We start from the raw sequence: 27,776 nt of genomic DNA, 5'->3' as shown, positions 1-27,776 counted from the left end.
TTGGCTGTCTCTCCGAACCACCTTCTTCCGCCTCGGACCTCCGATCCTCGATGCTGCTCCGCCCACAGCCTTCTCTCCTCCCTGCACACCCCCTTCCCTGAGCGGGCCCGGACGTGTGCGTGGACCCAGAGGACGCCCAAGTTCACACGCCCGGCTGGACCGCACTCTCCTCCATTGAACACACCTACCCAGCCACCTACAGGGAGCGGGGGGTGGGGGGCAGCTCGTACTCAGCATTTCCAGAGCAGAGGGAGCTCCAGATCTCGTTCTGAAATCCACCATCTTGTCCCCCCGGGGGCTCAGGCCACACGGTCTCTCTCACCCTCACCTCGCCGCTCCTCTGCCCACGGGTCCCCCCGGGGCTCTGCCTTGTCGGCCTCGTTTCGTCCCCTGCCGTGTGTTTGTGCCTCCCAGAGATTGGCCAGACTCATCTTCTGGGGAAAAAAAACAACCAAACATGAATCAGATTGCCACTCCCCACACATGACACTGCGGTGCCTTCCCCCCTGCACATGGACTGTACTCCTAATGGTTTATTTCTGGCTGACAAGGCCCCAGCTGGTCTGGCCCCTGATGCTTCTTGATCCTGTGCCCCACACGCCCCTCCCACCGCCCTGTCCTTGGCTTCCGAGCTGGGTGAGCCCCCGCGTCACCCCAGATGGCTCCTCTGCTTCCCCTCCGAGCCCTTCCCAGCCTTCCTCCTCGTCCCGGGGGACCCCGGACCTGGCTGACGAGGCGCCCCGCCCGCCTGTCTCCTGCCCGGTCAGAAGTGGCCTCCTTTTCCGCCACTTCCTCCCCAGTCCCCGTGTTGTATTGTCTGAAACTCTCCTGTCTTGTCTTCTTGTTTGTCTCCTGCAAGAAAGTAACTCCACAAGGAAAGAGACTCCCGGATCTCAGGGCCTCCACCCTCGAGTCCCCGGGGCCACAGCCTGCGCGCTGTCCCCGTGTTTGCTCCCTGCGCTGCCGGCTTTGCTCACGAGTCCTCGAATGAGCGCTTGCGGATGGTCAGTGCACCCCGCCCCCCCCCCCCAAGAAGAATGGCCACACGCGCCAGGGGTGGCTTGCAGGAGGGGCCCCGAGGCCTCCGCCAGTCCGGTGCGACAAAACTCCTTGTGAAAATTAGGTACCGGTTAGGGTTTACAACGGAGTTTCCTCCCTCCGGTTATCTCAGCCCATTTCAGAATCGTAAGTCGGATCACTGCCGCGTTCAGGAGGAATAATCCAGGTGCATTTCCCAGCGGTTCTTTAATCTTCCACTTACCTTCATTTCACAAGTATTTCTGGACCCTGTACTTTGTTCCGCTGCCCTGGCCCTGGGGGAGAGCAGGGATCCAGACACAGGTCCTGGCTCTGCGGAAGGGGAAAGGAAGAGAGACCGAGGATCAGCAAGCAAACAAATGGAAGTAACGCTTTGTCCAGTGGTAGGGAGCGAATTGAGGGGGAGGGGTGGCTAAGATGTACATGTCTGGGCTCCGAAACCAGGCCTGGCATGGATGTGTAAACTACTAAGTATTTTTCCAATGAAAAGTGAAAGCAGCTTATATATTCATTCATTCATTCATTCATCCATCCAACAAATAAGCACTTGACCGTGTGCCGCGGCACTCCATGTATATTTGGAAGTGGCCCCGAAGGAGACAGATGTGTTGATTGGACCTTAAATGCCATAAGAACCAGTCGGCTGAAGGGCGTGCTCACACCCCGTGCAGAGGAAAGTGTGTGCACAGGCAGAGAAGGTACAAGGTACGGGGTGGATGCCAACGGGGAATAGGAGGTGAGGCATCAAGGTCAGAAGGAGAGTTCAAGTTAGAGCATGAAGGATACGAGCAAGGATCCCAAAAGGTTTGGGCCTGACCCTGGCACTTGGGTGTCCCTGTGGTTTTCAGGAGGAGAGTGGTGTGGCTTCACGAGCTGCCTCGAGCCAGCGTGGGTTCCCATCTCATGGATGGGGAGGGGGCACAGGCGCATCAGGAGAGGGTTCGTCCGAGTCCCGGCAGCTCGCGGTTCTCCAGGACGTCTAGAAGTCTCCGGTGGAATGGACACTGAGACTTAAGTTTCCCACCCTCCCCCCCCCCCGGGTATTTTTAGTAACAGTATTTCTCATCGGCCTCCACACAACGTGTTGTTAAAATTTTAAAGCTTTCTAAAAGAGAGATCTGAAATTTTACGAAATTATTTAGTATTTTATTATTTTTGGTTTCTGGTCCCTGCAACTGTCATTGCAAACCTTCACTTTCAGGGTAATTTTTTTTTTTTTTAAAAAGATAGAAAGCACTTTTTACCACCCCAGCACCCAGTCGTATACAGGTAGAACAGTATAAAAAGATGTGTCAAATGTGTATGCTCTTGCTGCAACTAGAAAGAAAACTTGAATTGATCTTTTGTGCTTGCAACATTAAAACATCTGTTGTAATAATGTGGTATGTTTTTAAGCAATGTAAGACTTTTTTCTCATGGTTTTACATCACTCTTAAGCCAGGAAAATAGTCATTTTGTATTTCTGAGCTTTGCTCGGGTCCTCAGCCTGGGAATCCTGTATCTTAGGAAACTCCAGTGATACTCTCTTCCTGGTGACTGTTAGAATAAAACCTGATCATATTTTTTTCAGTGCTTTCCATGACCCCCCCACTATCGAATTTACAAGTATATGCAAGAAAAAATGACCTAAAGGGCTTAAAAAAATTTAGGTGCCAAGAAGAAAGAAAGGAGTGGAAGAAAGAGTGGAGGAGGAGTGGCTATAAAAATATAAGTAATTATGAGATGGTTAGAAGGAGATGGGTTAGGTAGAGTGGATGGATGGATGGATGGATGGATGGATGGATGGATGGATGGATTGGTAGGGGGATGGATGAGATAGGTAGGGGGATGGATGGATGGATGGATGGATGGACGGACGGACGGACGGATTGGTGGGTGGATGGATGAGATAGGTAGGAATGGATGGATGGATGCATGGATGGAGGAATGGATGGAGGGATGGATGCATGGGTGGGTAGGTAGGTAGGTAGGTAGAGTGGATGGTCGAAGGATGAAATGGGTACATAGTAGGTAGAGTAATAGACGGTAGGCAGATAGGTGGACAGGTGACAGACATGAAAGCTATTTAGTGGTTGATCAGCACTGTCATCAAACCCTCTGTATTCCTTCCTGTAACTTTTGTATATTACTTTGGTTTTGCATTCTGAAACTTCCTTCGCTGAATACATCTTTTGTTACATCTTTTGCTTTATTATCTGACAGAAAAGATTATTAACAGAAAGCGGTATTAATATTAATTATGCGATACTAAAAATTTTATATCATGAGGAAACAGATGGTTATTTTAAATGACTTAAAATTTTATTCTTTTATGTGAAGAAACATCCTAAACATATGTAGTTATAAATGCTATTTTAATTGCTACATTATTTCTGCAGTGGGGTTTTTAAAACCTTACTACATTCGCGGGGAAATGCTTCTATGTATATTGTAGAGTTTCTTAAAATGCATTCTTATTTACAGGAAAATAATTATAATTGCATTTGAGATACAATATGGGGGCGGGAAGGCTGGTGTCACAGATGTGTGCACCGTGCGGTTCCCACACCGCAGCTTGCCATCTGGTCCTGGTTCACGAGTTCCCCTCCCGCGTGAGGGCCAGTCTGCGTGTGCCTGAGCTCACAGCCTTGCCAGCTTTCTTTTCAGGTGGGCACTCTTCTTTTTCGTACTGTTTGTAAATAAGTAGTCCCCAGCTGGCCTCCGGAATTTCAAGGCAGATACAGCATTCCTACATTGGAACTATTTTCCATGTGTGGTATAATGAGACAACAGAATTACCTAATTCGCGAAGTTGAGCTCATTTTTCCAAGATCAGAAATTCAGCTTTTCAACCAGCTGTTGACTCTCATTTCGTACCGCGCTTTGCAGCCATGCCAGAAGTGAGTGTCCCTGCTCCCCATAACAACACGTCAGAAATCTTGGGAGCGCTGGCCTCTGGTCTCAAAACATCCGGGAAAGCGCATGGCCAGAAGCACTGTTCACCATCTCCGTGCGAGATGCCTTGACGGTGGGGGGTGCAGAGGGGAATTGAAGTCTGGGGGCACGTCGGTCCCCATCCATCAGAAGACGGTGGCAGCCCCAGCCAGACATGCGGATCAGGCCCCCAGATGAGATGTGTGCGGCTGCAGCGCCCACCTCCATCCAGGCCGCACATTCTGGAAAAATTATCATCGTATGACGCTGTCTAAAGCCGTCAAGGTGTGGGTGGTTCCTACCTGCGCCGGCACCTGGTTTTCATACACGACTTTCTTCCGGGGGCTCCGGCAAACTCTAAACCAGAGTCAGCAATCAGATCCCGTTAACACAAGTTCCCGAACTGCTCATTATTTTTTTTTTTAAAAAGAAAGTATTTGTCTTTTCATACAATATTCCTTTTTTTCCCCTTAAAATTATATTACTTATGCTCCGTTTTCTCATTTAGAAGATTCTTGGATTCCTAGACCCACGGGTCTAGGATGCACTAATGTAAAAGAGCTACCAGTAAATGGGCGGGGCATCCGACCTGTGTTAGCACACAGCAGGACACAGGTATGGGATGTGCACCCTTCAACCGTTCTGGGGTAGCCACCATCTTCCTTCGTTAATTTTTGCAGTAGTTCAAATATCGCAAACTACAATAATTCATTGTATTTTTCCCTAATTATAAAACATTGCAGTTTAGAACTTTTTTAAAAAGTTTATTTATTTTGAGAGAGAGCACAGGGGAGGGGCAGAGAGAGAGAGATCAAGCAGAGCCCGACCCACGGGGCTTGATCTCACGAACCACGAGACCATGACCTGAGCCGAAATCCAATCAGACCAACTGAGCCACCCGGGCACCCCTAGAAAAATTAAAAATGCAGAGAGGCTTTGAGCTTTAAAAACAGACTCGCTACACTGAGTTTACAGTTGTGGAAATCTACATCCTGCCGGTGGTACCCGTATTCTTATTTGTTTCCAAAGTTGGATTATATCATAACTGGCCTTAACTAGAAATATGTTAACTTCCCGCTGTATCTAAAAACAGTTCAGAAATTGGAAACAACCTCTGGGACCAGGAGCAGGGCACTGGAAAATAAATCCAGGGGACCCCCTACAAGGGGAAGCTACGTAGCCAGGCAGTGTCACTCTCTGGAAAGGTGTTCCGAGGCGCCCTTATTCTGGGGAGGAGCTTTGGCTCTGCTGTCGTGTGACTCCACCCCCGACGTGCACTTCCACTCGACGTGCTGGGAGACCCCTCCCCATGCACACGTGGGCCCCCTCACCCTCATGTCCCAGCAGAGACCACCTTATCCAGGAGGCCTTGGTGACACTCACCACCCACCCCCCTTCCCTGCACCACTCATCTCCTTCCAACAGCCTTTGTGATTTCCTCCTTGAGTGAGGTATCTGCCGTCTCCACCAGACTGTGAGGGGAAGAACTCCACCCAGCTTCCGTCTCTGTTCCCCAGGCCTAGGACAGGGTCCGCCTCGGTCAGTGTCCACCCAGCGAACACTCCCTCGGGTTTCATGTAATGGTGTGAATGGCTGAATGCTGCTGGTTGCCACTTGGTCGCCCTGGATTGGGCACTTGTTATATATCGCTTGTTAAATTTACCATACAGCTCCGTGAGATGGTACTGTTTGCCTCCTTTTTAAATGAGAACACAGAGTCTTAGAGGGTTTGAATCACTCGCCCAAGGTCACACAGGCCCCTCGCCGGCATGGCCCGTTGGTGGAACCCTGAGCTGTGGGCCTGGCCGGACCCGCACGTATGTGTGTGTGAAAAAGTTACCTCAGGGCGCCTGGGTGGCTCAGCCGGTTAAGCGCCCGACTCTTGATTTCAGCTCAGGTCATGATCTCATGGTTTGTGAGATCAAGCCCCGCGTCGGGCTCTGCACTGATAATATGGAGCCTGATTGGGATTCTCTCTCTCCCTCTCTCTCTGCCCCTCCCCTGCTCACTCTCTCTCTTTCAAAATAAATAAACTTTAAAAACCTTAGAAAAAAAGAAGTCACTTGAATGGAAAGAATAGGAGTTGTGGATGATCGTAAATGGTTTTCCCTGGTCTGTTTTCATCTTGCAGCAATGAATACATCCTACTTAGGTAAAAAGAATGATTTAAAGAAAGTTATCTCAAATATGAATCCTGTAGTGAGAAAATGCACATTAAGAGGTAAACATTTGAGAATCTCTACTTGGACTTTGTCAGTAGGTATATTCCATTTGAATCTCCCATTTATCCAGAACACAAGAGCAGTGAGTCTTTCTCGCTGATAACAGAAAAGGGTCCTTCTCCCCGTGGAGGGGAGAAGAGAAAGGGGGCACTGAGGACCCTGGGGGGCAGCAGTGGGCAGGTCGGGACACTTGCGTCCCCGCCCCCCTTCTGCCACTGGCCACACAGTGAGGAAAATTCCAGATACAGAGAGACCCCCGCCGCCGAGTGCGAAGCAAGCGGGTGAGATCGTAGTGGAGCTCAGCACAGCCTGTCCCATCTGCTGCCGGATGGGTATCTCTCCCGAGGTGGGATTGTTCGCAAACCGGAACCGGCCACAGCAGGATGCACCACGGCTCAGAGTTTAACTGTACGGAGCAAACGGCAGGGTTTCCTAGCCAGTGAGTGTCCTCGTCCGCTTGGACCAGGGGCCGGGCCCTGAATCCTGCTGGCACCTGGTCCCCTTCACCCTCGGCCACGAAGCCTGACTCGAACACCTTGAAGCCCGTTTCTAAGAAGCACCAGATGTAAAGTCAGATACAAGCAGACCCCTACTTTCATGTGCAGTTTCCTTTTTCATTTTTTCTCGCAATTGCGTATCGAAGCTGAATGCCTACGAGTTGTAGCTGGAACACTTCACCAGAGGGCCATGCTGTCCCCAAGGAGCTGGAAAATACTATGAAATTCCTAATTATGCCTCCTCCCAGCCTGTTCCTCTGCACCTCTGCTGCGTCTCCCTACCAGCGTTCTGTGCTCTTTCCTCACAATGGAAACGGATCCGCTTCAGTCCCCCGAGCACCCAGGGCTGCGTGGATTTGTGGCTTTGAGCATGCCTTGCGAATTCCATTTCTGTGCCCGTTTTGCGTTAAGCTTGTAAGTGGCACGCTCTTTCCGCTAATACTAGCATCTCCTTTTTTCTGTTTCCCACTCAGCCTCATAAATAAAATGAGAGCAAAGTATCTGTAGCTGCCATAGCTGTGCTTGTGTGTGTGTGTGTGTGTGTGTGTGTGTGTGCGCGCGCGCGCGTGTGTGCGCGTGCGCGCGCGCGCGCACGCCCCCTGGGAGAGCTGACTTGACCTGGCCAGGCTGCATCTCCCAGCCTGTGGGACGTTATCCCTCTGACGGCTGTGGCTCCCGAGGTCAGAGTCCCCGTGCGGCGTAACGAGGTGTGCTCAAAAGCAGGAGTCAGCTTCACCTGGGAAGATGTGCCCTGGATCTAGGATTGGGAAATTACACTTGAATTTGACATAGACCCATTTCTTCCTTTTCTGTGGCCAGAGCCAGGCAGTCAGAGAGGACACTACAAAATAGCGAGGGGGCTGCCCCCGAGAGCCCTTGGCTGCAGGGAGGGGAGAGGGAGGTGTTAACTGGTAAAAGCCGGTTGGGGTCAGACACGTCCTCGCCAGAGCTTGTGGCCGTGGAAAGTGGGGTGAATGTGGGGGCCTGCATAAACACACAATGCGCGACTCTGTCTCCTGCCCAGAGGACCTGGGAAGTCCTGCCTCCTGGCGGCAACTCAGAGTCTCCCCTGGCCCTGTGAGCCATAGACTCCCGAAGACTGGAGATGGCCAGTCCCAGCCTCACTGGGCCGAGGGCCGTCCCAGGGTGTGTGGGCAGGGTGACTGGGAAGAGTGTATTCGGAACAGATTTACCATCGTCGACAGGAACCTTTGGCAGAGGTGGGGGGAAAGGGGACAAGAAACGTGTTCCTGAGGAAAGGGGTGGGCAGAGCTGTGGAGGCAGGGAGGAGGCCCACATCCTGGTTGGGGAGGCTGGTGGGTAGTTGTTTCTTTTAACCTCACCCCAGGGGATAAAAGGCAGCAGTAGGGAAGAATGTGAATGAGCGAATCTTTGATGAATCACGAGCGGCAGATCCCACTTCTCGCGCTGGGGCTGCTGCCCCCTCCACTGACCCTTCCGTCAGCCACAGGGGGCTGGGCTTCCGCTTAAGGAAAAAGAGAAAAATGTCAGTTATTATGTTTGGGGACACAGTCTTATCCTTCACTTTATTTCATAGCAGTTTCCCCAAAGATCAGCCGTAGCGTCTGCTTGAACTAGATGGACAGAGTCTTAGCCACGATGAAGAAAATGCTTTAAACCCAAAGCAGACCCGACTCAGCCTCTCCACCAACACTTGTATTTTGTCATGTTGCATTGTATTTTACTTTTGCAGGACAAAGCCCAAATTCCAAGACAGTGGTAGAAGGAGTATTGATAAAACTGTTATAGTAGCAATGAAGTCCATTCTTTTTCTTTTTTTCCTTAAAAGAATGTTCTAGAATTAAGGCTGAATGATTAACTGCTTTTCGTCAGCAGCAAGCAGAATCTTTGTTTTAAATGTCATCATTAATTTTAGAGATTACAGTGTTTTCTCGTCTGAGGGGAAAAGACAAAACAAGAGGCACTCACTAGACCAGTGGTACGATCTGTTGAGAAAGCTTGTACTTCACACTTCAGAAATGCAGTGCTCATTGGTCTACAGGTTGGAATGAAGATCTTACTCACAGTATCTTTATCCATGGGGTTATTGGTGGAGACAGTTATTCCGGGTATAATATTTGACAGAATTTCAGTCAAGTTAAAATGATCTGTCAATGTTACAAACTTTCCCCACCGTTAACCAGTGCAGGCGGGTTTTTTGCTTAGAGATTGACGTGAGATTGTCATGAGAGTCAGTCGCACAGAACACCCGAATTTAGGGCAGGTTTTCAGAGGGGCTCCTCCATTTTCATGAAACCTCATACTTGCCCAAAGGTTAAGAGTCATAATTATTAGATATCCTTTGATGTTTTTTCCCTCGCTTTTGGAACTGATTGCAGAGTGGGATCAAGATTATGGTGCCCACGTGTTAATAACCACGGTGGGTAACAGCCATAAACAGGATTGTCCCAAGCAAGGCAGGATGAACGTCACCCTAGTTAAGGTGGCTCACGGGAGTAACCTTAGGGGTGGCCTTGGTTTCTCGGGGGTAACACCCAGGGGAATCACTCCCTTTTTGCTAGCCCCAAGCCAGCAATATCCTCTTCTCTTAGATGATGGCAGTCTTGGCCTCAGATGTATCACAGCACGTCAGTCTGCCAGCCCTCTGTGGACTGGGCCCTTTTGACACCCCTAGAACGTAGAGCTTACCAAATGTAGGAAACCATCAGGCTCCTTTGCAACAGGGAGAAATCTTACCTACAGATTTTGGATGGAAACAAAACCACCCGCTCTGATCTACTCCTTTGCCATGTGGTTTCGGGAAGGAACCTTCTATCATCCCACCTGCTACATATTTGTGACCTGGTAAATATTTTAAAGCCAGTGTTTTTAATAGTGTGTCAAAAGTGAGAAGTCATTAACCTCGTCTTCTCCTTAACGTCACACCAGATTGATTCCAGTATTAATTCAATGCACAGACGACCTTAACGGTCTCCCACTTCCTTATTCAAATGAGTGTTGCTGCATTTCGCCCACCACTAGTTACAGACTTGAGTGGGTTGGTAATACCTGGTTTTCAGGCAGAGGAGGTAGAGATCAACCCCAGTCGTGGAAGCGACATAAAGTATGTAGCACAGCCCTTAGGCATCAGCAGCAGGTTAGCAAAATTCTGAAACAGCAGGAAAGAGAAATATTCTTTCAGTGGCTGTTAAAGGAGTCATTTCACACTTTCCAAGAAAAAATTTCCTGGGACAAATCTTCACATTTAAATATGGGAAGGTTTTTTTTTCTATATTTTCCTCAAAAAAAAATAACTGCCTATCCTGTTAAAAGGTTATTTGGATACAAAACAGGTAACCGAGGCAGCTTATGATGCAAATTTAGGTGAATGTATTTTGATGCCTTTTGCATCCCCACAAATGGACCTGTAGTGATGTGGAGTTACAAAGGGATTAGTCCGTTAGGGTTTTGCCCTGCTAATTGTTTCTGTGGTTTTTTAAACCCATCATATCTTTCTGTTTTGTTCACTTCTCTTTCCCCAGGGCGTAAAACAGTGCACCCCTCAAACCAGGCACTGGGTAGTTATTTGTTGAATCCGTAAATACGGGGTGTCAGCACACACACAGGCACACACTCCCTGAATGTATAGTCAAGGTCATGCTCCTCTGAGTGCTGAGCTCCGTCACCTGTAGTCCTGAGTGGTTGCAAGGCTGCCCTCCATCAGCTCCATGGCGTTCTGTGGATGGATTACCGATGCAACCCAACCCTTCAAAGTTCCGCCATGGACTGAGTGGGCTCAGGGAGCAAGGGAGTCCCGGTCAGTAACCTCAAGCCCATTGACTGGAGCCATTGTTAGGGCCCAGGTGTGGCGGAAGGGAATGGAGTTTCTGAGGCTTGTAGGGCCTCTTTTCAAGTGGCCGGGCCTTCCGTTTGAGCCACCTGATACCACAGTGCCATCACTGACCCCTCTGATGGCATGCCACCCACCATCAATAAAGGCTTGGGAACTGTAAGGGTCCCTTTTCATAATCAAGCTGCCTGTCCGGCGGCTTAGGAGAGAGTAGTGAAATTACATAGAGCAAGAAGTTTTTCAAGTACTCTCTGGAATGTTAACAAGATATTGTTTCTCTGACTTTGCAAATTAGCATTTGATTTCATTTGAGAACCACCGTTGACTTCAAACATAACAAAATGTTACATGGGATGCCTGAGGGGAATTGAGATCATTTTTAAAAGATACAATTTATCATCTTCGTGTGGTAATAATTTATCCCGCAAAGTGCTTAAAACTCTGAGGATATTTTCAGCGGGCATTTAAATAATATTTAAAATCTCCAAAGTCTTAAAGGTACAGCTCTAGATTTTGCTGGATCTTTTGTTTCCTCTGACTTTCAAAAAAACTTGACTCAAATTTATGTTCTTTGTGCTGCCATTTGTGTCTTAAGACATTCTTTTTTTTGAATGACCTTTTTACTGAGCACCTATTTTTGCTGGTTGGTGTCTACTGGCTACTAGGTACACATGAAGAAGTTAGAAAAACCAGAGGGACACTGCCATGTAAGGGAAGCACCCACAGACTGAATCACAGTACCCAGAAAACAGCAATAGGAAGGCCATGTTGAGAGAGAGTGGGAAGAGGGGCCGGGAAGTCATGGTGAAGGTCATCTGGCCCGCGCCCTATTTCCAGCACTGTGATTTGTCTAGCTTTCGTCGTGGCGTGTCTCAAAGGAAATCTCCCAAAATCCTTCCTAATAGTTGCCATACTTTTCTCCCTACATTTATAATATTTTGGTATCAGGAATGTGTGGTTTTCTGTGTTGAGAGTCCTTCATTTCAGCTTCTTGGATGATGATTGTTTTAGAAAACTTGACCACCCTTTCTGGCCTTGCTTGCATGGGTTTTCAGGACTACGAGCAGCTAAAAGTGTGCCAGCAACATACACACACACACACACACACACACACACACACACACTGCCTAGGTTCTGCCTCTGCCCCGTGAGTCATCTCTGTCCCCAGCACCTATCATTATTCCACTGATGTGCGTGAATGTGTGAGTGTGTTCTGTGTGTCTGTTGGTAATATCCCTGCACTGGAGTGTGAGCCATCTAGGACAGCAGCTGCGTTTTGTGTACTTGTGTTGTTACAACTCCAACAGAGAGCGTGAGGCCGGCGAGCACCTCTGCCTGTCCGTTTGCTCGGCACTTGCCTGCCACCACACTGAGCACACAGCCAGAGCACTGTGTGGTGCTATGTCCTCTTCGGTTGGGGTGGGGTGTAAGAGGAAGGGAGGAGTCAGGGCAGCCCAGGGCCACTGGGCTGAACAGCAGGAAGGTGGAGTTGCTGTTGGCCAAGACGGAGAAAGGCCAGGTTGGGGCCTGATGGGCCAAGAGCAGGTATTTAGGAGGGCTGTTCTGTTCATTTACTTGTGAAGAAATTGAGACTAATGGAGACAAATTACCCAAAGTCACAGAGCCAGTGGCCAGGCTGGGGTTTTGAACTGCCTTCCTGATTCTATAGCTGTGCTGGTTCCTCTTCATGGAGCACAGTGTGGCTGCCTCCCTGCCCTCGATAGGATTCCACCTTAAACCACTTGGTGTGGGCCATTCTAGAGCACCGTGAGCATCTTCAGGGAGGTGGGCAGGGGAGGAGCTGAAATGCAAATTGGCCAGCAGACAGTATGCTAGCTCAAGGACTTGGTGGTCTGGGTGCCCTCATGCACAGCTAGGGAGAGAAGCACGGAATTTCCAGAAGCAGCTTAGCAGCACATATCCAGGGCCCCACAGATAACTTATTTTCTTGTACCCCCCAGCTTGAAAACCGTCCTAATGTAATAATTCCAGATGTGAAAACTATATGCAGAAATGTTGGTTTTGATCAAAATTTTGAAGTGTATCCAAGGCAGTAGTGAAATAATAAGCAAAGTAAGAGACATACTCTCTTCTTTCTGATGTTTTTGATTTTGTTTTTAAAACTGTAATTGACCCTGGAGCAGTGGGATGTCACAACCACATTACCTCCTTTTCTAATCTGGTCGTCTGTCAGGTTTTCTTAAATCTGAGGGCACCAGGACTTTTTTTTTTTTTTTTCCAAGCCACATGATGTCAGCGGGTTAAGAACAGGGATGTGCCCTGAAGAAGCAGCCTTATTTTGGTGCCTTTCCGTACCTTGAACAGAATGCATGGCTGGAACGTGTTCAGGACCCTGGACAGAGCCCACCATGGCCTTGCCTTCTCACACGGGGACACTTTCTTGTGTTCCAAATTGCAGTTGGCAGTTTGACTCCATGTGACTTTTAGTAGAAACTGCTAAATTCCCTAAGAGAGGAAATTTATATCATCGAAGAGGGAGCGTCCACTTAATTAACTTCTGTAATTGAGTTTTTCTCTAGACATGCTCAGTCTTCCCCCAGCCTGCATGGCCGGTGGACCCTCCCACGTGAAACAGGCTCTCTTTTGTAATTGACTAGTCCTGAACACCAAACTTGAGAAGTGGTTGTGGCTGATTATGTAAAAAGAGATAAGGCTGGAAAGAAACAGGAACCTCTTGAAATGATTTCATCTCTAACGGCTCAGAGCGCCTTTAACATTTCTCGGAGTGCACTGGATTAATTTAAGCTTTGTGTTGCATTCAGCTCAGAATCAACCAGAGAACAATTTGATTTTTGACCCTCGAGTGTGAAATCCTGACTTGCATTCCCTAGTCTGCCCCTTCCCAGCATGCTCCCACATTGACTTCCTCAGGCCGTCAGCCTTGCTCGACCACTCTGCCTTTCATCCCCTAAGATCAGATTATGGTATTCAGTGCAAGCTGGCCATCCGGCAACAGAGAAAACTGAAGACACTGGAGGGGAACGAGGCGGTCCTGCCCGCGGGCGTGTGCTGTGCTCCGTAGGATGAGGGGGGAAACTGGGACAGCTCCCTCAGGGAAGGACGGAATGTTCCAGGGCCTACCATTCACCTGAAGCACAGAGCCAGGTTCTGTGAGGTCCCTGGAGGCCCAGACCAGCACATCACTCCCCCATCCTCCACTCAACTTTGAGGCCCAAGTCCAGTGAATGGTGACTTTAGTTTAAGTGTGTGAGTGTCCCCAAGCACTCCTGACCTCATTCTGATGTCAACCCTGGATCTTGCTAGACTATGAAGTTGACCTTTTTTGTTTTCTTTCTTTGTCTCCTGGCATTTAACACAGTGACCACGCCCCCACACACACTTTTTTCTTTTCCTTTTTAACGGCTTCATGGAGATAAAGCTCACGTAACAATACACTTCATTTGTTTAAAGTGTACAATTCAGGAGTTTTAAACATTTTCACAGAGGTGCACAGCCATCACCACGGTCCATCTTAGAATGTTTCCATCACCTCAAAAAAAAAATCCTGTATCCTAATTAGGGACCAGAATTTGTACTTAACACATTCAGGGCTTAAACATTTCCATAAGTAAGGGCTTCACCTAAATGAAAATCGCGTCCCCAGCGTCGGCTTTATTTACAGAGCCATATTGGAGTGATTGAACGCGGCCCAGGTGGGAGACGTTCTCCCCCACATTTCCTCTCCATTCTGGCTCCTCCTATTGTATTCCTGTCCTCCCCACTTTGTAACTCCGTCTAACCCTGCGGTGTCTCTTCCTTCCCCCAACACCTGTCATCTTCCTCGAACCCCCATCGTGTCCCCGCTGCCCCTTCTTCTGACACCGTGTGCCTCTGTGTGAGTGCCGTGAGCGGCAAAGGGAACCGGACAATATACCAGTCTCTGAAACATCTTCAGAGATTGGGATTCAAGTAAACCTCCTCCTGTTGAAAGCTCCCGTCAAAAGGACTGTGAGAAGGGGCGAGGTTTTGAACTTCACTTCACACTCACCTTTTAACAGAGGCCGGGATGTTGTGATTTCCTTGGATGGCACAGGTGATCTGTTCTTTATTTACCAGCCTGCACATCTCTGTGAGCTTCAGAAAGAACAGAGCCCTTCTTAAAGATCCAAATTAGCTTTATATTGTTGGCCTTGTCTCGAAGGAAATGTGTTTTAATCCACTGGCTCCTACATGACCTCATCTTGAGTTTTTAGAAGGTCTTATAAGCCCTCGACTGATGCCCCCACCCCCATCCCAGCAAGGACAAATGGCCCTGTCTTTGATCATTTTGAATTCTTTTAATACCAAAAAGAAAAGAACCTTTAGGAATATATTGTACCTAATACTGCCAAATGAGTGAGTTAGGGGATGTGTGAAAGCAAGAGGGAGAGAGGAGGGCTGGTGTCCTTCCACCTGCTCTCTTCCTTTTTCCTGCCTCCTTTGTTTTTATGTAGGTCCGTGTCTTTCTTTTGAACATGAATTGTAAGGTTTGCGGGTCTCTCTCCAACACCTAGGAAATTCACAGCCCGCCAGCCCGTGGGACCACCAGCCGCACCTCCGGTAGTGTGGGTGGCTTCCTGCAGCAACTTCGTGGTGTCCGCTCTCCAGGCCAAGCCCGCTGAGGCAGCGTGGTGGGAGGCGCTCCCTCCAGAGTCGGGGCACGGCCTCGCTGGGGACCGGGGATGTGTGGTGGGACCGCCACTGGCAGCAGAGAGTAGCAGGTGGCGTCTGCTGTCCTACTGTGGCAGGGGCGCACCGCCCCTTTCCAGCGCAGGGCGAAGGACACCTCCCCCAAGGCAGATGAGTTTCCAGACCCTGGGGAGCGGCGGGGCCTTGGAAATCCCATGCACAGAGCCCCGTGTATCCGAGTATCAGCCGGGATATCAAAAACCTATCTACACACACCTGGCAGGGACGGCTCTCGCCGAGGCAGGCTCCCTGCAACAGTTCATCAGAAACGGCCCAGCTAATGATCGGCTGGGCAGATAATCGGAGGAGAGTTAATTGTGAGGTTCGATATGGCATCTTGTCAGCAGAGATAAGTTGTCACGTTTTCCACTTGAGCTGAAACTAAATGATTGTAAAATAAGTTATGAGTGTCCTTGGGCCTGTCTGCCGGAATGATAGCTAAGAATACATTCCTGGCCATCCGTCTCCAGCAGGCTGCTTGATATTTATGCGAACGGAATGTTATTTTATTCCCCTCTGGTCATGCTTGTCAGCTCTCCGAGTGAAAAGTGAGGCGCGTCTTTGACTCCTACTTCACGTCCCGGAGCCTGGAGAGACTGCAGATTGTTATCATTATTGCTCATATTATATATTTTTTGGGGTGTGCGTTGAACATTGATGCCCGATTGGGAAGAACTAATGGCTGGCATTGAGCGCGCGGGATGCCAGCGGACCGGCCCATCCCGGCTCCGCGCCCTGCGTCCTGGGGACTCCAAGTCCCTCCGTCAAAGCCGGTTTAGATGTGGCGTAATGAGGCGCTCGCCTTTTTTAATTTGGCATGCCTTCCTTCTCTCCGCTTCGACCCGCCCGCACTTAGCTCCGTCGACCGTCGTCTGTCCTGGTGCCCAGTAATTGATACAAAATAAAATGCATTATTTGTATTCAGTCAGGAGGAGCGGATTGCGTTCCGTGGGCTGCGGCTGGAGCTCATTTACAGTGTCTGAGGCTGGGCTTTCCGGGCCTCTTCACTTTGAGGGATACCTTGTCAGGCGAGAGGAGTCGTCGGAAATGGAAAAGCACAGTATGGAAGCCTAGTACTTTTTGATTGCTCATATTTTAAACCAGAGGAATGCTAAACAACTCCTCTTCAAAGGGAGTCTCAAGATCTGGAGGCCGGGGGCGTCCATACAGCAGCTCAAGACCCACGTAACTAGAAACCATAGCTTTCTCCACATCACCCACCCCCGCCAGAGTCCTGTCTCCTGCCACGGCCTCCCTGGCCCAGGGTCCTGCCCCTCCTTGACGGCTGTGCATTGGGCCCCACGATGGCCTCCTCGGTGCCGCAGCCGGGTCTGCCCGCAGCCAGGCCGCCTGGTCCTGGCACTCAGAGCCTCCTCCTACCGAGGTTCCCGCACTGGCAGCGGCCGGTCCTGACCCAGCAGCCTCCCCTGAACTGTATCTGCCCCCACTGACCCCTGCCCGGAGCATCTGTCTCTTCCAGGCCACTTGTGTCCCCGCCCCGCCTCAGCCCACCCACCAGAGACTCCCAGCCTTGAGGTGGCCACAGTGCCCTTACCTGTGCAGTAAAATTTCCAGGGCCCGGGCCATGGGGTGTGGGGGCATCGACGCAGGCAGGGAGAAGACGGTAGACAGAGAAGCATCACCACCCCAGCTTGTCAGCTGTAAATCGGGGCAAGCGTGGCTCTCGGTGGGACCCGGGCTCTACGAGCAGCTGATCAGGCAGCAGATGGGAAGTGACTGGTAGATTTGAGGGTGCCTCGTGCACACCGTTTGTTCCTCGCCCTCCTCGCCTGCAGGAGGAGTGGGGCTTACGGTGCTGAGCCTGCTTTTCTGTTTTTATTATGACAACCATGTGTCATCTTAGAAGCTCACCTCCCCCCTTCCCCCCCCCCTCCTCTCCCTCTGGCGGCCAGGTTAGGGTTCGTGTTTGCTGTTTCCCCCCACCACGCCCCCGAGCCTTCTCCTGACTCAGTGGTGCTTTGTCTCCCTGTTGCTCTCCATCTCTGAGTCCTGACGGTCCAGGCAGGGGTCCCGAGTCACATTTCGGTTTTGCCAGGGATGCCGTAGGGCCGGCCTGCCTGCTTGACCCAGGAAGGTGGGCGTGCAGACGGCTCCTAACCTTACGTGTGTGTGCGTGCAGGGGTGCTTGTGTTAGCACACGTTACACCCATGTAGCTGACATGCTCCCCCCCACTTCATTCTCTGTCTGAGTAGCGTGGCCCCAGGAAAACAGTCTTTCGTGAAGGTATCAAGCAAGAAATTAGACAGGCATCCCTGTGCTCCTTCGAAATTGGCTCCACAGGGAGGGGGTTTCCCCCTTTTATCTTTGATGCTCCCCAGGTGCCTGGACAGAGTGGGCTCGTAGAGTACTCGGTGCTCATCAAGTGTTTGTGGCACACGTGAAGCTTCTTTAAGGGAAATACTCTCCCGGGCATTAGGTGCTCCCCGAAACACAGGTCCCCGACTGCTGGGAAGTCTCGCACAGCTGGTTTGACACCAGCACGCTGTGGTTTTATTTTTTTTATTTTTTATTTTTTAAATGTTTTATTTATTTCTAGGAGAGAGGGAGACAGCGTGAGCAGGGGAGAGTCAGAGAGAGAGGGAGCCACAGACTGAAACAGGCTCCAGGCTCTGAGCTGGCAGTCAGCACAGAGCCCGACGTGGGGCCCAAACCCACGAACTGTGAGATCATGACCTAAGCGAAAGTCGGACGCTTAACCGACTAAGCCACTCAGGCACCCCCAGCACGCTGTGGTTTTAAAACGAAGTCACAAGGTTGCTCATACTTCACGGTTATCCGCCGGGAAGTAGTACCATCCCCCTGGGTGAGCACCTCTGGGAGAGAGCTCGTCACTTCTCTCTAAAACATATTTGCGCAAGTACGCACAGAACTCGCATTTTCATCCCGTATCTGCTCCAGGCTGTGTCCTGGTGAAGCGGTTGAGCCCAAGTCCCTGGCTTCCTAAGGCTCACACGCTCACCAGGAAGGCGTTTGTCAACAGGGAGGCACACGTGTGGGTGAGGTGGTGTCGCACGTGGTGAGCACCACCTGGCACGTGAGGCGGCCGTGGGCCGTGGCTGGAATGGAGGAGGCCTCACTAGGGGGCTCTCCTTGGGCTTCCAAGACCCCCATGCTCCTAGTTCCGCTGTCATCTGATAAGCACCACGCTCACTTTGGCTTCCCCACAAGGGAGGGGGCGATGCGCCTTGGGGAGTGCTCCCGAGCCCCACAGGGTTCCCCTGGGCCCGGCCCACCGATGGGGCTGCGGCGGCGGCTGGTGGGGCGAGCTTGACTGGGGCGGGGGTCGACCGTGACCAGACACAAACAGCAGAGAGGGGCTCTGCTTTGAAGAGGATCAGAAATCAGGCGGTGGCTGGGCGAGGGCATGGGGTCATGGAGGGTTTTGTTAGAACCGGGAGACAATACAAGAACACAGCACGTTTGATGCCGGCTGGAGAGGGTAGGAAAGGCCGGGGGCCAAGTCGCTCCAGGGGCAAAATGGGGTGGAATCCAGCTCCCAGGGCAAGGGAGGCCCCAGACCCACTGGAGACCAGGACAGGAAGGGGAATGCTCACTTCCAATTGCTGCTTTTGGGAGAGGGTTTTTGTTTTTCTTTTTTTTGTCTTCAGCAAATGAAAAATGACATCTCTGTGGGGGATGGAGTGAGGTGTGGGGCGTTTAAGAAGCATGGAGAAGGTGTGCTGCAGCCTCTTGCAGAGCAGGGAGTGGCTTTATTCAGTTTTCAGGTGGATCCAAGGGCACGCTAGAGGTCTGGCCGCCAGTCCAGCCCGGTCCAGCTTTGAGGTCATAACGGTAGACAAGGCCAGTGGCTATGAGGCTCTTATCTCCCCGAAGGACCTGAGTACGGGCACCGAGCAGGTGCGGAGTGGAAACTGGCAGTCAAGTGGGACTGAGAGTCAGGAAGGGTGAAGGGAGGTGAGTGTCACCAGAATGACCCTCAGAGTGTGTGTCCTGGTATGAGTGAGCTGCGGGGACAAAAGTAAGACCCAGAGCAGCCGACTCATGGCGGTGGGTCTGGGTTAGAAACGTGAGGGCTGGAGGGAAGGAAAGAGCTTAGCGAGGGGGAGGCTTGGGAGGGCGGGACGCTGTAGTGGGGGGCACCTCAGCGGGCCTGGATGGCATCACTCTGAGGACGGGATGAACGGCTGCTGAGCGGTCTGTGAGCCAAGGGGCGCAAGCCCGGGGGTCGTCAGCCAGGGCGTCGTCAGGCGTGAGCAGAGCCGTCCAGGGCATGGCATCGGGGGCGGGGCCTGGAGGAAGAGCGGCCTGCAAGCCGCACCTGTGTGCCCAGTGAGGGTGGGGGTGGGGTACCAGTGCCATCATCCGGGAGGGCTGTCCCCAGGGGAGAGCCCCGTCCTAACAGGGGAAGCGAGTGTCCTGCGGACTTCGCTCGTGTGAGGGAGTTGGCGCAGACAGCCATGACGCCCGGACGGGTCTGAGAGGGCGATGAAGAACGGAAGGCAGTTCTGATCCCGCACATCTCTCACCATTGCCATTTTAGAGCGGACGGTTTTTTGTGGTGGGAGCCATCTGTTGTGTCGTGGTGTGTTTTCCAGCATCCCTGAGTTCGACCTACTCGGTGCTTGTAGCACCTCCAGCTGTCTGTCTGTAACCGAAAGTGTCTGCAGGTGTTACCAGATGGCCCTGGGCGGAGGGCGGGAGGCGGGGGGGGGGGGGGGGGGGGGGGGGGGGGGGGGGGGGGGGGGGGGGGGGGGGGGGGGGGGGGGGCGCGGCGGGGGTGGGGGGGTTCGACTGAGAGTTGTAGCTTAGCGGAAATACGGAGCCGCAGGTGGATGGATGTGCTGGCAGTGAAGGTTCCCGGGGAAGAGAAGGTGGTCAAGGCTGCTACTGGCCCCTGGGGGGAAGGTGGGTGTCATGACTGGCATGTGTTTCCTTCTCAAGACTGCCACGTGGCTACTTGCTTCAAGTGAGTCTAGGGCTTTCTCCCTGAATTCCAGATATTCCAGGATGCCCAGAAAACTTGGAAATGAGATCACCGTGTCCCTGATAATGACCTTCAGGAACAGTTTTCTGCATCTGGAATGGAGGGAGATCCCTAGAAACAGACACATGTCATTTTCTTCCACAGGAAGGTGAATTGTGACCAATATACCAGTGAGTTCAAGGTCATTCCCAAGTAGGATTCTAAATTACGTTGTGAGAGGGACATTTGGGTGGCTCAGTTGGTTGAAAGTCAGACTCCTGAATTCGGCTCAGGTCATGATCTTGAGGTCCCCTGGCATCGAGCCCTACGTTGGGCTCTGCACTGACAGCAGAGAGCTCAGGATCTTCTCTCTCTCAAAATAAATAAAACATTAAAAATAAACAGATTGTTAGAGAAGTGCTTTGTATATATATACAGAAAAGGAAACGGTGATTTTATTAAACAGAATAGTTCACTAAGGAGAAAAAGCATTAAATACATTTCCCTTTATTGTTTTAAAATTGTCAAAAACATGTCTGCGTTGGGCGCCCATCTACAGCAACGTGTTTGACAAGACTGTGCGGAAATGTACCGGCAAGTCCGGGACCTGTGAGCTCACAGGTGACCCGCAGTATCTGGGTTCTTATTCTGTGGTTTCTCCAGTGCTTCCGGTTTGTGGATTACGGCCTCTGAATTCTGGGGCTCTGTTTTGACCCCTTCCTGTTTAATGTCTCCTCTGCTGACTTGGGTGGATATACCAAGTTGTGTGCTCGAGACAGCCAAGGATAAATAGCCAAGGCAGTCGTGAAGGACAACGACGTGGGGGGACGTTCCCCACCCTGCGAGGAACCAGGACGACCCAGCCGTTGCATCCCAGACCGTGTGCTGCTGTGGTACGGGCAGAAGGAGTGCGGGGAGAGCACAGAGTGGCCAGAAGTAGAGCCACCACACACGTACGGAAGCTGCTCTATGACTGTGCGTAACTTGCGTGTGAATTCTGAGCATCTTCTAGAGAAATATTGGTACGTGCCTTAAAAAAGAACTGGAGAGACGCCTGGGTCGCTCAAGTCAGTTGAGAGTCCAGCTCTTGGTCATGATCTCTAATGTTCGTGAGTTCAAGCCCCATGTCAAGCTCTGTGCTGGCAATGCAGAGCCTGCTTGGGATTCTTTCCCTCTCCCTCTCCCTCCCCTCTCCCCCTCCCTCCCTCTCTCTCTCTCTCCCTCTCCCCCTCCCCAATATGCTCTCTCTCTCAAAAAAAAAATAAAATAAATAAACTTTAAAAGAAGAAGAAAAGAATTACTGGAGAATGGGAGGGACCTGGGGATGCTTATGTCATAATGGTGCAGGCACTTCATGCACATCATTGTTTGGGAGGAAGGGCGCGTCTTTAGCTGCCCTGGGGAACAGGCGTGCCACTTAGATGATACAGATAACTGACAGGTGTCCACGTGCAGGAAGCCCATCTTCAGGTTCAGGGATGAGAAATGTTAGTTTGGGAGGAGGCATCACAGCGATGGGGTGACATGTGGGTCAGGACGCGCAGTTGGGAATGAAAGTGGTGCGCCGAACTGAGCGGACGCCCAAGGGCCAGGGTGAAATAGTAAGAGGGCAGTTGGCGTTGGCTGGTTTCCTCTTCTGCCTCCAGGATGAGGGTTCAGCTCACCGAGGGTGGTGGGGACGATCGTTGTGACAGCTGTTCTCGAATTGCCCGTCGCCATGCCTGACACAGGGTAGGCTCTTAACCCTCAATGCTCAGAGAGTGAATGAAGACTTTTGAAACCTGGTCAGAAAATATGTGTAACAGACAAAAATTAATTCATTATAAGGTGTGAGCGTAGAGTCACATCCCAGGAGGGTTGCTTTAGGACCAGCTAATGCTCTTGTCCCAGGACCCCTTAGCAGCGCCAGGTGGACTCTGAACTCTCTGAAATTATGTGCAACATGTTAATTAGCATTGCCTTATCTTCTAGGATACTTAGTTTTCATCGGATAGCCAGTGGTATCTAGTGCTTTTAAAATATGTAGAAGCATTGCTGCTTTTAGAAGATTAGTACTCTAGAAAAAAGTCTGGGAAAAGAAGGTGGAATGCCCGAAGAAAAGAGACACATTAGCTGCTCCATCCAGTCCTGGAGGCAAGGACCAGACCAAGGGCAAGTGCGGCTTATGTGGAGAGCAGGGGTGAGCTCGAGAGGCCATACCAAAAAGAAATGGTGACTTTGTGGATAAAGACTCCTCTTCCGGCCCAGCCTTCCTAGGCCTGAGTCCCTCACCCAAAACAGACACAGGAGCAGCCAAGAGGGGACTCAGGCCTGCTTGCTACTCCTTGGGCAAAGTTACCCAGAGAGGTTTACCAGATGTCTGGCCTGGGAAGGCAGGAACATGGTGTTCGTAGAGGGAAGTCTGCTTCTGGGGACGTAAAGTCCCTGAGACACCCAGTTGTTATTCTTCCTGAGACTCCTTGAAATGGTTAAAACAGTGTTTCCGTGAGCCCTGTCGACCAGTCTCCCGGGTCTTGTGCCGTCAGATATTGCCAGGTTATCCCGCGGGGACCTTGGGGTGGCGCAGCCTCCGTGCTCCCTTTCGTGACACTTTAGCACCTTCTAGGGTGTCTAGGGAAGGACTCTTCATCTCAGTGATGGGTCCCAAGCATCTACAAACATACCCCACTGTGGGTGTTCAAAACATACTAGTGGAACAAATTAAATACTTTGCAATGAACTTTCTGCCTTTTGAGCTACAGAGATGCAGTCGGGCATTCTTCAGTCTTCGCAGGTGTTTGGATGATGTCTCCGTCACTTTTTAGAAGCGCTTTCTCATTCTGGTTGAATTACGTGTTCGTTCCCTGGTCTTTTAAGCACTACCCTGCTGTTCTCTTTGATAAAGAGGAAAATGGGCCTAATAAATTGGGCCTCATAATTTCACCTGTAGTGAATTATCACATTTGTGTGCTGGTTTTGTAATTGTATAAACTGCTTCAGTGAATCAAGAATTGGCAGGCCCCACTATGGTGGGAGGGAGAAGTGGTGTGCCGTTCTTCACTAATAATAAACGGGTGTTGCAGTCACGTTAATGCTGAGGGTGGACATTAAGAGCATCTGGAACCCCTCCATCTCCTGTGCACGCACGGAACCAGACCCACCCACAAGGATGCCTTCGTATGCGTTCTTACACATCTCTAACTCACTTTTAATATATCAACATAATTATAAGAAGACAAAAATAAACTAATAAAAAGCATGAACTCCCCACTTTCCTTTTCCAGAACACCCGTTGGACAAAATAGAGAACTTTAAATTCTCCACAGCATACAGATGATCCAGAAGTGAAGGCCTGTTTTTGAATGTCAGGCGGGCCGTGAGAGCAAGTGGCCCCATGAACATTGAATACTGGAGGCCCTGGGCCTCCAATCCAGTGATCTCACGTTAATGTAGTACCCGTGGGGCCTGATACAATATGTGAGGAACATTGCTTTTGTACTTTTGCAAAGTCTGCTTTTTTTTTAAAAGTGTTAACTTTTGCGTTCTTTTGCCTTTTCCGGTCCGATGGCAGACACGGGGCTGGGCGACTCCGTGTGCTCCAGCCCAAGTATCTCCAGCACCACCAGCCCCAAGCTCGACCCGCCCCCCTCCCCTCACGCCAACAGAAAGAAGCACCGAAGGAAGAAAAGTACCAGCAACTTCAAAGCCGATGGTCTCTCGGGCACCGCTGAAGGTAAGGTTCCCCGGGGACTTCAGGGTGAGAGTCTGCGTTTCGGGAAAATTCATTTTTACTTCTCAGATCGGCAAAGTCACATGCCCTTAGAACCGCAGATGCACAACAGTGCAACAACGCATGCCAGCTCCGCCTGTGCTGTCTTTGTACAAGAGGGCACTAGCCGGACCCTTGGAAGCTTCTCGTCACTGACCGACTTCTCGATTTTTTAGCTGAATCCGTTGTCTTAACCTTCTGGCAGTTCTCTGGCAGGAGGTAACACAGGTTTCCCTGTGGCACACCTGGTCGGGTTCCCGGTGTTGCCCTCCCTCCACACCCCGGGGCGACCACGTCCCCTCCAGCCGGGAGGTGCGCCATGTCGTATTACTCCAGTAAAGGTGGTTGTCTCTCCCGCTCCAGGAGTCCTTTCTGATACCAGCTCGTCTTCCTTCTTACGAGACAGCTACCCGGGTCCCGGCTTTCGGCAACATGTTATGAATACACACTCCTTCTGTGAGTGTCTCTCCACTCCTTTTGTTCTGTGGGCTCTATTAATATTCCAGCTGTCACGGATTATCACGGTTTGGCTTGATTCTCCTTTCATTTTGTCGAGTCCTTCGTTTTCATTCTCAGTGATGGCCAGATGTGACCTTTCTGAAGTGGCTCTTTCAGATGGATTTACGTTTTGTTTGTTATTCCAGGGATACAAAGTGGTGATACACACATACACACACACACACACACACACACACACTCACACCCGTAGATCACATTATGAGAGGCAAAATGAATGCAGTTGTAAAAAAACAAGCTGAAGAAATACCTGAGAGGAAGATTAAGATTTCATAGCAGTGTTGTCTAACGTGAATTGTTACTTGGGACATCACCCGCAGTGAAGGGGTCTGTTTCCAACCAGGGCTCCACACACGCCAGAAATACTTCTAGAACTTCTACTCTTTTTCTTTCTCCATTTCTGCCATGCTTTTTCTGAATCCTCTACCTGTTCGTTCAGAAGTACAGTTTGCAGCATTCTAGAAAGTGGCTTATTCCCTCCTACTATCCAGCAGTGAGCTTCTAAGCCCACAGTGCATCCGTTGGCAAGGAAGGACCAGAGTTTATGGTGTGTGCGCAGAGTTTATCGTTTACATGATTTTGGGAGCCGAGTGGCCCTGTGGTTTCTTGCATAATGAGGAGTCATTGACGTTCAGAGTGGCCAGTAGCTTGCCCTCAATGCAGCCAAGCGCCGAAGAGTCTGAAAGCCTTTCTTTACATTTCTTACCTTCCATAGGCTCCTCGCTAACAAGTTCAGCCAATAAAAACTGATTTTCTCCTTTTACAACAAATGAGGATACTGTTCTATCAGCAGTGTTGAAAAATAATGCTTATGGATCAGAGCAGCCGCCCAGATGTTACCGACCCTCCCATTGGAAAAGAACCAGCTCCAGACACTGAGCGTTGCTGAGACTCTTTCAGACCTTTTAACAAAGAGCACCCAGCTGTAGCCTTGGGCGTGTGGACACGCACCACCCTACCTAGCGGCTTGGAGCAGAACTAGGAAGAAGCCTGGCTTCTCGTGAGGGGGGTAGTGTGCGCCCCACATACTCAAGGGCAAAGTAAGGTTTGCTTTAGGGAAGGACTTCCTGTCTGCGTCACAGATAAACACCTTATTAGGCGTATGGTGTTTCAAACTGATGACTTTTTTCCAAAAGCAGCACTTGGTAGGAACTGATTATCAGGTCAACGTATAAGTACGTTATACACATTTCACACCTTCTGAGTATCCTACCGACCCACCTACTGACAGAGTGAAAGCCCTGTGAATAAGGTACAGCCTTAAAGTAAATGAGTGGTCGCACGTTTGATTGGACTTCAGACCGGCGTCCCAGCCAGCCAGTGGGGGATCGAAGTAAGTTTGAGAAGTGCCCATTAGCCTGTTGGGCACCAAAGACGCTTCCAGCTCATTCCCTGAGTTACCAGGATTATACCCTGGTCACTGGGCAGTAGCGTGTAGTAAGGCTGTGACAGATCCTCAACCAAAACAACCACGGACCCTTTCATTAAAAGGCATTACTGCTGGGGCACCTGGGTGGCTTTGTCGGTTGAGCGTCTGACTTTCGCTTGGGTCATGATCTCGCGGTTCGTGGGTTTGAGCCCTGCGTCGGGCTCTGTGCTGACTGCCAGCTCAGAGCCTGGAGGCTGTTTCGGTCTGTGACTCCCTCTCTCTGGCCCTCCCCTGCTTACGCTGTCTCTCTCTCTCTCCTAGAAATAGATAAAACATTAAAAAAAAAAATTTTAAAGGCAATACTGCTGAGATGATGCCACAGACAGAAAGAGAGACTTCCAGGCAAACTTCCAGATTTCCACTCAAATTAGAAATCACAATGGTATCGAGAGGCTAGATGATGAGTAACGGTTGAAGTGTGCTCAAAAATCCGACATCGATGATCAGAAGGGGAGCTGAGCCCTCACTTCCTAGTTAAGGGATTATTGTACCTGTATCTCCAATGGCCGTGACATCTTTTCAGTAGAAAAATAAAGCAACAGGTTCTCTATAAAAAGAAAATGTATCATTTTTCCCTGGGGAAGGTTATGCACAAAACAGTGAGTGAGTCATTTTTGTGAGGCATACCGTATTTCGTTATTTCTAAGGTACACTGTTTTCTCCCCACATTGTAACATCTCTGAAGTCATAGTTCAACTTGCAGCTGAGCTCATTTCAGATTCAGTGATACACAGTATTTTTTTTAACAGTCTTCACAACTAGTCGCTCCTTTAAGTAAATGGTGTAAATCGTCTAAATTAACCATCTCTTCTTACAATTAAAGCTAGCTGTATTTGTCTTATTTTCAGAGGGTACTGTTTAATTTCAATTATAAGAAAATATTTCTTTCTCTTTCCTGCAAGGCACTATGGTTACTTCCACAGTATTCTGTGTTGTCTGACCTCATGGTGAAAAGTTGTCATAGTAGATATAAAAAGTTCTCTAGAAGATGTTTGAGAAGTGGTTGAGTTGTATGGCTTTGACATACCCCTTTGGAACAAACGACTAGACTGAAACCTCTTTAGAGGATAAGAAAAATAAAACTCCATTGAAAGTTAGCTGTTTCAGTCAGAGTCCTGAGGGAAAACATGGCGCCCTCAAGCTGGGTTCTGGGTGGGAGCTTACTGTGGGACTGTCTACAGAGGTGTGGGCAAGGCATGAGAAGAGCAGTAGCGGCAGTGTGGAACCCCAGGGGGTCAATGGAGGGGCCCGTTGTCAGGACCCAGAGAGAGAGAGAGCTGTCTGGAGAACGCCTCCAGTCAGGAGCAACGGCCTTTGGTAGAGGGACATATCCAGCCTGTGGTGAGGGACGGGAAGGGATCTCCCTAACCTCATTCCTTTCCCTGCCTCTGATCTTCTTCCTCCCCCCTCTCTGACGAAACCCAACTGGAAGTCAGAGAGCGCCAGCCACACAGGTCAGCCTCCAAGGCAAAGACAGAGAGAAGGTAGAGATGAAGCAACAGAAGCCAAGTGGTCAGGCCTCTTACAGCGCCTCTGGGAAATCCTGGGGAGGTCTGCGCCACCAACCCTTGCATCAGTGCCGTGGCCCAGAAGCCTTGTAAGGGCCGGGGTGTGTGCCGTCCACCATTGTCTCCCGAGGGTCTGAGCTGAGCCCGCCCGAGGGGGTGGTCCAAGCTTCCTGAACGCATCTCAGGGGAGGCTGCCACGCAGCCCTCCTCTCAGCCAAGCACAAAGATCCTGATGCCAGATATTTCTTAACTCGGTGAGCTAAAAGTATATATCATCAGTATTTATGCTGCCTCAGAAGTCAGAAACACTCTGTCCACGTGGGGGCTCTTGGTGCACCTGATGGAAATAAGGGCCTCCCTTCCAGCCAGTTTCTTGCAGTATCAGCATTCGTGGTCAGTTATCCTACTTCCCTAAGGCTGAAGAACAGTGATTAAACTCTACAGCCGATGGCAGAAGAT

At 50.4% G+C, this 27,776-nt stretch overlaps 1 protein-coding gene across 4 annotated transcripts in view; it reads left to right on the top strand.

Moving 5' to 3' along the window:
• The window catches only part of AGAP1 (ArfGAP with GTPase domain, ankyrin repeat and PH domain 1), a 538,356-nt gene that overhangs the window by 389,336 nt on the left and 121,244 nt on the right, over nt 1-27,776 (top strand). For all 4 annotated transcript variants that reach the window (XM_039228590.1, XM_039228588.1, XM_039228589.1 and 1 more), the window contains one exon: nt 23,667-23,828. In XM_039228590.1, the coding sequence (XP_039084521.1) occupies nt 23,667-23,828 (162 nt within the window). The remainder of the gene's footprint in view (nt 1-23,666; nt 23,829-27,776) is intronic.

The sequence above is a fragment of the Hyaena hyaena genome, unplaced genomic scaffold (assembly GCF_003009895.1).
Source record: "Hyaena hyaena isolate Hyena2069 unplaced genomic scaffold, ASM300989v1 scaffold_31, whole genome shotgun sequence".
In the NCBI taxonomy this organism is placed as follows: domain Eukaryota; kingdom Metazoa; phylum Chordata; class Mammalia; order Carnivora; family Hyaenidae; genus Hyaena; species Hyaena hyaena.
Note: the sequence above shows the minus strand (reverse complement) of the source record. Positions and strands in the feature narration are given on the sequence as shown.